Here is a 12,523-nt window from a genome sequence, read left to right on the forward strand (position 1 = left end):
CCAACAGGTTATTTGGCGAGCGATCTCTATCCACAATCATGGCTTCGAGCCAGGTTTTGTGACGGGTTGATCTTCATTCCCGGTCAAGGCTTCGAGTCATACAAGATATGTGATGGGTGTTCATAATCCCGGATCACGGCTTTATGCCCACAGGTTTTATGTGTCGCCCTTGATGGCACACATGGCTTCATGCCATACAGGATATGTGACGGGTAATTATTATTCCCGGTCAAGGCTTTATGCCTACAAGTTGTATGTGTCGTCCGTGATGGCACACGAGGCTTTGAGCTATACATGATATGCGACAGGTGTTCATCGCCCCGATCACGATATTGTGCCTATAGGTTTTATGTGTCACCCTTGATGGCACACAAGGCTTCGAGTGATACGTGGGGTGTTCATGATGGCTAAATTTGAACCATCTTTTATGTAGCCAAGGAAATTTATTCGCACGTCGTGACCCACGAGACGGGATTCGGTTTGTTCGCAACCAACAACACCTACCACTTACTTTGGAGATGTATGAAGATTTTGCAGATGAAACATGACATTGGTAGATTATGATCATAAATGTATGCCCAGCAAGCAGGTGGCACATAGCGGACATGAGCTCATTTTAACATTTGATGTACACAAATATTCTAATAGTGGATTTGGCCTCCGGGCCACCGTGGTTTTTCCCAATTTGGGTTTTCCACGTTAAACTTTGTGTCAAGTGTGCTCCACCCTCTCTATTTTCCATGTTGAGGATTTAACATGAGATCTGGTAACGATGACCGTATTGATGACATCGTAATCGGAGGTATTTCATAGACCTAAGCCAGTCGATGAATATAATTAAGCTGGAAAGTCTTTCGAGGCTCCGGGAATCGGGAACTCTGCAATCGTCTTTGTCGGATGTGTATTCAGGCGCAAATATAGAAAATACATCTGAGATGGGAATCTTTAAATTGTCGATAATCGATAAAAATACAAGTTTCCCATTTCTATGTGTTTGCAACCATTTTCTTTGTATACAAATGTATACTGGCACGCCCGCACCTTAAATGCCAATGCAGATGAATTTAAATATTTATCTCGCTAAAACAAGAGGAAATTGATATTTAATATTACATTCCTTCGTATCAATAGTAGCACCAACGGTTCGAAGAAAAGGTCTTCCCAATATAATGGGGCAAGATGCATTGCATTCAATATCCAAGACAACAAAATCAACGGGGACAAGGTTATTGTTAACCATAATATGAACATTATCAACTCTCCCCAAAGGTTTCTTTTTAGCATTATCAGCGAGATTAACATCCAAATAACAATTTTTCAATGGTGGCAAGTCAAGCATATCATAGACTTTCTTAGGCATAACAGAAATACTTGCACCAAGATCACATAAAGCATTACAATCAAAATCATTGACCCTCATTTTAATGATGGGCTCCCAACCATCTTCTAACTTTCTAGGAATAGAAGCTTCACGTTCTAATTTCTCTTCTCTAGCTTTTATGAGAGCATTTGTAATATGTTTTGTAAAGGCCAAATTTATAGCACTAGCATTAGGACTCTTAGCAAGTTTTTGTAAGAACTTTATAACTTCAGAGATGTGACAATCATCAAAATCTAAATCATTATGAGCTACAGCAATGGGATCATTATCCCCAATGTTGGAAAAAATTTCAGCAGTTTTATCACAAGCAATTTCAGCAGTTTTAGCAGTTTTTTGCAGTTTTGCAGGCTTTGCATTAGGAGTAGAAGCATTGCCAACACCAATTATTTTACCATTGATAGTAGGAGGTGCAGCAACATGTGAGGAATCAACATTACTTGTGGTGGTAATAGTCCAAACTTTAGCTACATTATTCTCTTTAGCTAGTTTTTCATTTTCTTCTCTATCCCACCTAGCACGCAATTCAGCCATTAATCTTATATTCTCATTAATTCTAACTTGGATGGCATTTGCTGTAGTAGTAATCTTATTATCAATATCCTTATTAGGCATAACTTTCAATTTTAAAAGATCAACATCGGAGGCAAGTCTATCAACTCTAGAAGCAAGAATATCAATTTTATCAAGCTTTTCCTCAACAGATTTGTTAAAAGCAGTTTGTGTACTAATAAATTCTTTAAGCATAGCTTCAAGACCAGGGGGTACACTCCTATTATTGTTGTAAGAATTCCCATAAGAATTACCATAACCATTACCATTAGCGAAGGATATGGCCTACGGTTATTACCGGAATTGTTCCTATAAGCATTGTTGTTGAAATTATTGTTTTTAATGAAATTCACATCAACATTTTCTTCTTGAGCAACCAATGAAGCTAAAGGAACATTATTTGGATCAACATTAGATCTACCATTCACAAGCATAGACATAATCACATCAATCTTATCACTCAAGGAGGAGGTTTCTTCAACAGAATTTACCTTCTTACCTTGTGGAGCTCTTTCCGTGTGTCATTCAGAGTAATTTATCATCATATCATCAAGAAGCTTTGTAGCCGCCTCCAAAGTGATGGACATAAAGGTACCTCCAGCAGCTGAATCCAATAGGTTCCGCGAAAAAAAATTCAGTCCTGCATAAAAGGTTTGGATGATCATCCAAGTAGTCAGTCCATGGGTTGGGCAATTTTTAACCAAAGATTTCATTCTTTCCCATGCTTGAGCAACATGTTCATTATCTAATTGCTTGAAATTCATTATGCTACTTCTCAAAGATATAATTTTAGCGGGAGGATAATATCTACCAATAAAAGCATCCTTGCATTTAGTCCATGAATCAATACTATTCTTAGGCAGAGATAGCAACCAATCTTTAGCTCTTCCTCTTAAGGAGAAAGGAAACAATTTTAATTTTATAATATCACCATCTACATCTTTATACTTTTGCATTTCACACAATTCAACAAAATTATTGAGATGGGCAGCAGCATCATCGGAACTAACACCGGAAAATTGCTCTCTCATAACAAGATTCGATAAAGCGAGGTTTAATTTCAAAGAATTCTGCTTGTAGTAGCAGGTGGAGCAATAGGTGTGCATAAGAAATCATTATTATTTGTGGTTGTGAAGTCACACAACTTAGTATTTTCAGGAGTGGCTATTTTAACAGTAGTAAATAAAGCAAACTAGATAAAGTAAATGCAAATAACTAATTTTTTTTGTGTTTTTGATATAGAGAGCAAGACAGTAAATAAAGTAAAGCTAGCAACTAATTTTTTTGTGTTTTGATATAAGTGCAGCAAACAAAGTAGTAAATAAAATAAAGCAAGACAAAAACAAAGTAAAGAGATTGGGAAGTGGAGACTCCCCTTGCAGCGTGTCTTGATCTCCCCGGCAACGGCGCCAGAAAATATGCTGGCGTGTAGTTGACGTGGGAGTCAGAAATCTTTGTGGTGTAGCTTTTCTTCGTTCCCCGGCAACGGCGCCAGAAAATATGCTTGATGGCGTATAACTCACACGTTCGTTGGGAACCCCAAGAGGAAGGTATGATGCGCACAGCAGCAAGTTTTCCCTCAGAAAGAAACCAAGGTTTATCGAACCAGGAGGAGCCAAGAAGCACGTTGAAGGTTGATGGCGGCGGGATGTAGTGCGGCGCAACACCGGAGATTCCGGCGCCAACGTGGAACCTGCACAACACAACCAAAGTACTTTGCCCCAACGAAACAGTGAGGTTGTCAATCTCACCGGCTTGCTGTAATAAAGGATTAACCGTATTGTGTGGAAGATGATTGTTTGCGAAAAACGAGTAAAGAACAATTGCAGTAGATTGTATGCGATGTAAAGAATAGGACCGGGGTCCACAGTTCACTAGAGGTGTCTCTCCCATAAGATAAAAGCATGTTGGGTGAACAAATTACAGTCGGGCAATTGACAAATAGAGAGGGCATAACAATGCACATACATGATATGATAAGTATTGTGAGATTTAATTGGGCATTACGACAAAGTACATAGACCGCTATCCAGCATGCATCTATGCCTAAAAAGTCCACCTTCAGAGTTATCATCCGAACCCCTTCCAGTATTAAGTTGCAAAACAACGAGACAATTGCATTAAGTATGGTGCGTAATGTAATCAATAACTACATCCTCGGACATAGCATCAATGTTTTATCCCTAGTGGCAACAAGCACATCCACAACCTTAGAACTTTACGTCACTTGTCCCGGATTTAATGGAGGCATGAACCCACTATCGAGCATAAATACTCCCTCTTGGAGTTAAGAGCAAAAACTTGGCCAGAGCCTCTACTAATAACGGAGAGCATGCAAGATCATAAACAACACATAGGTAATAGATTGATAATTAACATAACATAGTATTCTCTATCCATCGGATCCCGACAAACACAACATATAGTATTACGGATAGATGATCTTGATCATGTTAGGCAGCTCACAAGATCCGACAATGAAGCACAATGAGGAGAAGACAACCATCTAGCTACTGCTATGGACCCATAGTCCAGAGGTGAACTACTCACTCATCACTCCGGAGGCGACCATGGCGGTGAAGAGTCCTCCGGGAGATGATTCCCCTCTCCGGCAGGGTGCCGGAGGCGATCTCCTGAATCCCCCGAGATGGGATTGGCGGCGGCGGCGCCTCGATAGGTTTTCCGTATCGTGGCTCTCGGTACTGGGGGTTCGTCACGGAGGCTTTAAGTAGGCGGAAGGGCAGGTCAAAGGGCGTCACGAGGGCCCAGACGTCAGGCCGGCGCGGCCAGGGCCTGGGCCGCGCCGCCCTGGTGTCTGGCCACCTCGTGGCCCCACTTCGTCCATCCCTCGGTCTTCTGGAAGCTTCGTGCAAAAATAGGACCCCGGGCGTTGATTTCGTCCAATTCTGAGAATATTTCTTTACTAGGATTTCGAAACCAAAAACAGCGAGAAACGAAGAATCGGCTCTTTGGCATCTTGTTAATAGGTTAGTGCCGGAAAATGCATAAATACGACATATAATGTGTATAAAACATGTAGATATCATCAATAATGTGGCATGGAACATAAGAAATTATCGATACGTCGGAGACGTATCAGCCGCTGCTGCTCCGCCTCCTGCCGCTCCCAGTCCCGCCTGCACCAATCGAGTGCGACGTCCATGGGGAGCGGGTTGTCGGCGGGGACGAGGTCGTTGAGCGACCTAGCTATCGCCTCCGCCACCGCGGCATCCTCGGCACGCTTGGCCTCCTCCTCGGCGAGCTGGGACGCGGCGGCGGCCTCCTTCTTCGAGGTCTTCCTCTTGCGATCGCGCGAGGGAGACGACGGCTGGTCGCGGATGATGAGGCCGCCGCTGCTGCACCCTCTGATCGGCGGTGGAGAGGTCGGCTCCTTCTTGACGACGGCTAGCGTCGAAGGCGGAGGAGCCAATCCGCCGGACCTCAATGCCGACCTCGACCCAGAGGACGAGGAGGACGGTGCCATCCTTCGCGACGTCCAGGAGCTACCGTGCCGGCGCGACACGGTAGGCGCCACCGGCGGCGGCATCCCCAGAATGAGGGAATTTCCACCCACGATGTGCGCAAGCACGTTCTCGAGGGTGCGGCCAGGCGTGCTCCACCAGCGGCGGCGGCCGGCGGCATTGTTACTAGCGGGAGGAGGTGGAGGGCCATCGTACGCGGTGAGTTCTCGCTCGTACCTTCGCCGGAAGAACTCCGTCCATGCCTCGTAGTTGTCAGGGAAGAACCTCTCCTCCGCCTCAAGGGCGGCACGACCGGTCGGCGGCGGTGGGATCAGGATGCTGCCCGTGCTCAGTCGCCAGCCTCCGGGCGCGTGGAAGTCGGGCGACGCGGGGTAGCCTGCCGCGTGCAGGAGCCTCCCCTCCCATTGGTGGAGAGAGCGGTGGCCGAAGCCGTTGTTCTCTGCGCCGTCATTCGCCATTGATCGCTAGCTCTCGCTCGATGAGATTGGGGAAGAGAGGTGAATAGGGAGACGGCGTGGTGAATGCGGCTGGACGCGATAGTTCCGCGATAAATAGAGGGCGACGCGCGTGAAACCTAGGCGACGGCATTAACTCGCCGCGTGGAAGCTACGCGTCCGGCGAAGACTCACCGGCGGCAGGCTTTTACAGCGCGCGAAAGACGATGCGATGAGGACGACGATAGGCCTTTCTCGCCGACAAGTCGGAGCCACCAGCCGCTCGGGAAATTTTCTCGGTGTTTCCCGTGCTTTAGTTTCGTCCGGACTCCTCGAGCGCTCCCCGGGGCCGAGGATGACCTGGGCTCCCCGGATGAATGAAAGCCCAAATCCGGACGAAAACGACGATCTGGAAGCGCAACTCGGCCGTTTTTGTCCATCCGGGATAAAAAAAAAAAGATGTCATGTAGGCCTTCCCGGGGAGACGGCTGGAGATGCTCTTAGTTTACGCTGCGGAGTAGCTCTTTGTTTGCACCATTATTTTTCTTGGAAGAACTATCTGAACCGTCATCAATCTTGGAAAAAACTATCTACAAACTACTCTTCCGATTCATATTACTTGTCTAATATAGATGTATAGATGTATGTAAAACTAAATACGTCTAGATACATCTATATTAATAGATACATATATATTAGCACAGCTTCTATGTATTGTTCACAGATCATGCATCTCCTAGTGAAAAGGTTTAAGCCATAGGCTTATTATATTCAGTTATCTCAACCTTCACGATGGATATAACACATCAACAAATAATTTCACGGAGAAACCAAACTCGGATAGATGAATGGATGGGCAAAGATTTGCATGAGTCGATCAACATTCCTTTAAGCATTAACAGGTGTAACAGCATCCTCTAGGCAAACAAAAAAGGGGGATATGGAGAGAGAGATAAAAGACAAGAAAACTCAACAAAAGCATGTATAATACTTATTCCTTACAATCAGTAAACCTCCTGGTAATATATAAGACAGAACTTTACGAGACTAGGAAGAATATAGGGGAGCTCTAACTAGTTCCGTTTCATCTCTGCTGTGTAGGGGAGCACAGGAGGCCTGAGGCGTCGGCGCCGACCACGGCCAGCTCGCATATGGTACAAAGCTGCCCTTCAACTGAAGGAACAAACCGGGATGCACAGTATGGGCAGGAAATATCCTTCTGGCCACGGTAGATGGGGACGTATGTAGAACCGCATACCACGAATGGATTTCTGTAGTCGTAGTTCAGCTCAGCGCTGTCTCGTTTGCCGCTGCACTGCTGCTGGACCTGCCTAGCCTTCTTTGCTTGGACCTCGTTCGGGCTGTTCTCAAGAAGCAGCCTCGCGAAATGCTCTGCGGTCGCTAAGTTCTTCTGCTTGTAGCACAGAGCCATGGCATTTGAGAGCACAAGTCTCATGTGAACCCTCTGAAGCTTGCAGTTAGTGAAGTAGGCCGCCAATTCCTGTTGCCGGTTGACATTGTCTTTCAGTTCCTTTCTCTTGAGTTCCATTCTTAGACCAAGAACATACTCCCTCACTATCTCGATCAGCTCCTTCACTTCATCGACTTCTCTTCGTGAGTCCACCACAATAAGAGGGATGGTATGCAAGATGCTGAGGAATTGCCTCAGCGCTTCTGGGAACTTTCCCTCAGTTGTGGCTTTGTAGGCTGCCTTGAGTCTGTCTTCCATTTGTGAGAAGGAGAAAACTAGGGCAGGAGGGCCCCTCACATTAGGACTTGAAGACTCGCTCCAACCTTTCTCAACAGCAATTGATACAACAGGGGCAGTTGCAAGTGCACGAAGATATGAATGACTGCCCATATGGAGATCGAGAAACAAGGACTTCAGGGGAGCAAAGTTCTTGATACCCAACTGGCGGCTAAGCAACCTCATGGCAGTGTCAAAGTTTCCTGCTGCTGCATGCTCGCCAGCAAGAGAAGATTTCTGAGTCCAAATTTGGCTGACAGGCATGCCTGGTGTAGGAGCAACAAACACGGTGGAGCGAGTATTTCCTGCAGCTTTGGGTGTATCTGCTTCAGGTGGTAATTCCAGATCTTCAAGATCCCAGCCACCATCCTCGCCATCCTCCTCATTTGCTTCGCCCTCCTCAGCATTAAAACCATCATCATTTGCCACTGCATCACTTGCATCCACAATATTCAAGTCCTCATCATCCCAGTCAGCAATAACAGCATCATCATCTTCCTCAACTTCTGCTCTCCCAGTAGCATCCAATCCAACCTCAAAAGTACCACGCATCACACGGAGCAATGGCCAATCAACACTGGATATGAGAGGTGCAGGGGGGATCAAAAGTGAGCGAGATTTTCCTGCGGGTAGAGAAGGAACATTCTCACCCAATTCAGCAGCAAGCCTATCAGCAATTTCAGTGAGCCCATGAGTGGCAGCAGTAGCATAGGCAAGAGGTAGCTGCCCAGCGTTCTCCAGGATCTCAGCTCGCTTCCTAGCATCTCCGAGATACAATGCATTGTGGAACTGACCCATCAGATTGTTATTCTGTCCAGCAATTTTGCACATGAAGCCAACCTTGTCCATGAAACCAGTAATGAGATACAGAAAAGCAAGCCTCTCAAAATTCTTTGTCCGCTGGTATGCATATTCCACAATACCAACATTCCCCTGCCTCAGGGCCTCAATTCCCAGCCTGTACCAATGATCTTTGTCATCAATCTCTTTTGCAGAAGCAACTGCAATTTGGATGTTACCACTCTCAAGAGCTAGATTAAATCTTGTCTTCTCATCTTTCACAAAGTGGAGAGCAACTTCTGGAAACCCTTTCTGTTGTAAATATGAAATTACTGCCTGTCCACACAGCTGTGAGCTCTTAATCATACTCATAACATGATCATAACGTTTCCGGAGAAGGGCGAGCTTGAAAATGTATTCTGAAGCATCGACTGTTATCAGTTTGTTCTTTCCATCACGATCCAGACAGAAAATGTTGTTCCCAATAACCCTTGTTATGTAAATAGGAACATCAAGGGTTTTTATGATCCCGCTGTCTCCATTGGGAAGACAGTATTTGATATGGTTCAGTGTAGAGTAAACAAACACACCATTCTCATCCCATGCACCACTTTTCACACGAATGGTTTCATGCAGTGTGGAACGATGGACAAGCTTCTTGCTAGCTATAACTACTGCATGCTTGCTCAGCAATGCAACAGACTCCATGTCAGTGGACCAAACAACATACTTGACACCAGCTGCCTGGAGTTCACCAAGAACTAGCCTTTGCTGTAGATCAAAGATGGTCACACGGTCTTCAGCTTTGCACAACAAATTACCAGTCCCGGCATAATAAATTGCATCAGTCGCTATAGGAAGAGGACTTTTCTTCACAATTTCATTCTTAAGATTCTTCACCAAAACTTGATTGCTACTCTTCTCAAGGACAGCAAACCTATTCCGTGCCACAAAAACAGCTGAACCACCAGCTCCCTTCTTTGCATCTTGCAAACTGCCAGTAGAATCCTTAGGAACGATGTAGAGATCGTATGATCCCCCATCCACATCTGAGCATATCAACACAGCATTTTCTGTTGGACTGTAAGATAGTGTCCTGGGTGACTGGTTCAAGCTGACTGAGCCTGGTCTTCTTATTGGAGCCACCTGAACTTCCTTCTGGGTGGAATACTCAAAGAACCGGAGGAATCTGTCCTTCACATAGAATACAGTATCAGCACTGACGCTGAAAGCTGGACGCTCCCTCTCTAATTTGAACACAATCATGCCACTGTCATGCCCAGCAGCAAGAAGATTCATTTCAGGGTGAGCAGCAAGAATCCAGAAACGGTCATGTTCCCGCCTAAATGTCTGAATACCAGTGCGCTTTGTGGCATCCCAGATGCGGATGCTTTTGTCTTCTGAGTTAGACACAATGATGTCTTGCTTCGCATGGAACATCACACAGGACACATTATTCATGTGCCCCCTCAGAGTATCGACTTCCCAAGCCTTGGTATCTGCCGATGAACATCACAGATTATTTATTGTTTGTAGAATTCTACTAATAGGTAGCAAAAATTATTTCTATGCTGGACCTTCAGTGGATATTTCCATGCAGCTATTAACAGTTCAACAAAGAGAGGCCAATTTCATGATCTTTTTATTACTATTTGTTCAGTTCTACCAAAATGAAGAGTGCTATACTGGACCTTTCAATTGTTATACTCATGTATCCCTTAAGCATTCAACAAATTGTAATTTGATAATTGTGAAACATGTTTTATTGCATTCAGCTAATTTTGATGACAACTGACAAATTACTTCAGATTACCTTACATAGACTGAGGAGTTACTGTTAAAAGCTAGTCTGTAAAGTATTGTTTTAAACGTTGATACATGAAAGAATATAAAAATATGTACACAGAAGTATGCACATATATCACTTAGATACAGAAAACATAACAAAGGTATAAAACAAACATGAAAAGGTTGGAGAAGTGATTGAATTGTTACCATTCATTCTCCACAGCTTCACTTGCCGGTCATCTGCCCCAGAAACAATGAGCGGCAGAGAAGGATGAAATGAGGCCCAGTTGACACCACGGTCATGGCCTTCCAAGACATACTTGACAACCGCATCGACACCCCCAAACAGATCAGTGTTCATCTGAGTGAGACGCATGATGTCATCAGCAGGTGACACCGTCTTCTTCCTCAGAGCGCCAATATCCCAGACACGAACAGTCTGATCTAGCGACGCGGACACGACCAGGTCCTCCTTGGGGTGGAAAGACGCGCACATGACATAGTGGTTATGCCCGGTCAGCACAGCCACGCAGGTGCGCGATTGCCAGTTCCAGATCCGGATTGTCTGGTCATCGCTGGCACTCACGATCCACGGGTACTCGTGGTGGAATTGCACGGTACGGATGTAGTCGAGGTGGCCAGTAAGCGTGAACAAGCAGCGGTGCGTCTTGTAATTCCACACCTTGATCTTGTAATCGTCACCTGCATTGCATCACGGAAACAATGATCTTATTAGAAATCACAAGAAGTTCCAACTATGGCTCACTGAGGGTCTGTTTGGATTGTAGCCTAACACTGCCCAGCCAATTTTTTGGAGTTGACCGCGGGTTTGGGCGTCCGTTTGGATTGATGCCAAGTTTTCAGATCCATACCAATTTTTTGGTCATCACGTTCATTTCTACAGCCAACTCTGGGGCAAACTGGCGGCGGCAGAAACCTGCGCCAAATATTTGGCACGCCCCAGTTTGGTAGGGCTCGCGTGGGCGTCATCCAAACACGCCCTGAGTCACTGCTAAGCCAGTAGTCAGACTATAAGATGCACCATAGTGCACATCAGTGTCATCAGTCACACAATCCCATCATGGTTATTTTCATGCTAATAAGCATGCATTGGCTCATTTCACTACATCCAATTTCAAACTAGCTGCAAAACCTTGGGGATAGCAGTCACAAATACTATCAACCAAATGGCACCTGGAGGATCTAACTAAACAATTCACAGAAACAGTTGTTTATAAGCATATTGTATATATATCATAAAGCAAGCACCAGATCCGACCAACCCATCCTACCAACTACGATTCTTCACCGACCACTACACATCAAGCGCGATCTAACAGCGTCGACGGATCACACCGAGACCTAACAGCCTCGAAACTCGCGCGCACGGTCTCCAATCCAGGGAAGGATCGGGGCCGAGGCGCGCAGCATCATACACGCAAACGGTAAGGTAAAGCACGCAGGAAAGTGATCGAGGCCGAGCGGGATCTAGCAGCAGGCAGGCAGTACCTCCGGAGACGAAGAGCGGCTGGGTGGCGTGGAAGTGGACGCCGCGGACGGGCCCGTCGTGCTCGTCGAAGCGGTCGAGGAGGGTGCCCATGCGGTAGTCCCACATCTGGATGACCCCGCTGTGTAGGCTGGCGAGGATCCATGGCCGCCGCGGGTGGAAGCTGAGGCCCTTGACCCGGTTGCTCTTGGTCTCGAACTTGGTCAGCATCGCCCCGCCGGCTCGTCGTCTCGTCGTCCCCGGCGACGGCGGCGGAGAGGGGCGGAGCGGGGGAGAGGCGTCGGTGGATCTGGGAGGAGCGGGCGGAGGGGGAGAATGGCGATGGGTGGGGAGGAGGAAGGTGCTTTAGATCTCGGGAACGGGGAGATCTGGGTTTCGGACGCGGCGGTGGCTGCTGAGGTGGTGCGGGGAGTGGCGGCCGTTGGATTGTAGGGGGGAGGCAATCTGGGCCGTTGGAGTTGTGCGCCCAGCTTGTCAGGCAGGCTTTCGCTTGCCGCAATGCTAAGATAGCCAGTTTGGTTACGAGCAAATTGTATTTTGCGCCCTGCTTAACATAAAATTTGCATTTATAAGTCAACAATGTACTAGTAGTAGCAGTAGTTACTAATTCTATAAACAAAATTATTGGCAGAAATGTGCAAGTGACCTATTGCACGCTTCTACGTCTAAAGTTGCACCTTTTTCTGACATATTTATCCTTATTTTTAGAAAACCTGGCACAAGTGCTTTATTTTCATTAAGAAAGGTAGAGACTATGTACACGTATAATCTTTTGAAGAGGAAATTATCAAAAAACCCTTTACTTCGAGGTCCTCAAAGGGTTATGTGTGAGGCGAGTCCCTAAGAACAATGTTG

General features: G+C 46.0%; 1 protein-coding gene across 1 annotated transcript; it reads right to left on the reverse strand.

The window, feature by feature from the left end:
- Positions 1-6,695: 6,695 nt before the first annotated feature.
- LOC124704058 (coatomer subunit alpha-3) lies at positions 6,696-11,886 on the reverse strand. Its single transcript, XM_047236303.1, has 3 exons — positions 11,671-11,886; positions 10,369-10,863; positions 6,696-9,872 (listed from the first exon to the last, which is right to left on the reverse strand). Exons 1-3 carry the CDS (start codon positions 11,876-11,878, stop codon positions 6,931-6,933), a joined length of 3,645 nt encoding a protein of 1,214 aa, XP_047092259.1. The 5' UTR covers positions 11,879-11,886; the 3' UTR covers positions 6,696-6,930.
- Positions 11,887-12,523: the final 637 nt, after the last annotated feature.

This window comes from Lolium rigidum, chromosome 3 (genome assembly GCF_022539505.1).
Source record: "Lolium rigidum isolate FL_2022 chromosome 3, APGP_CSIRO_Lrig_0.1, whole genome shotgun sequence".
NCBI lineage: Eukaryota > Viridiplantae > Streptophyta > Magnoliopsida > Poales > Poaceae > Lolium > Lolium rigidum.

What these genes read in the sequence shown, in the direction of transcription:
- LOC124704058 (XM_047236303.1), bottom strand. Translation starts at nt 11,878, where the DNA reads ATGCTGACCAAGTTCGAGACCAAGAGCAACCGGGTCAAGGGCCTCAGC. An exon ending in GCCGCTCTTCGTCTCCGGAG is followed by an intron (nt 10,864 to 11,670) that starts GTACTGCCTGCC and finishes GATGCAATGCAG; the next exon opens with GTGACGATTACAAGATCAAG. An exon ending in GAAGCTGTGGAGAATGAATG is followed by an intron (nt 9,873 to 10,368) that starts GTAACAATTCAA and finishes GTTCATCGGCAG; the next exon opens with ATACCAAGGCTTGGGAAGTC.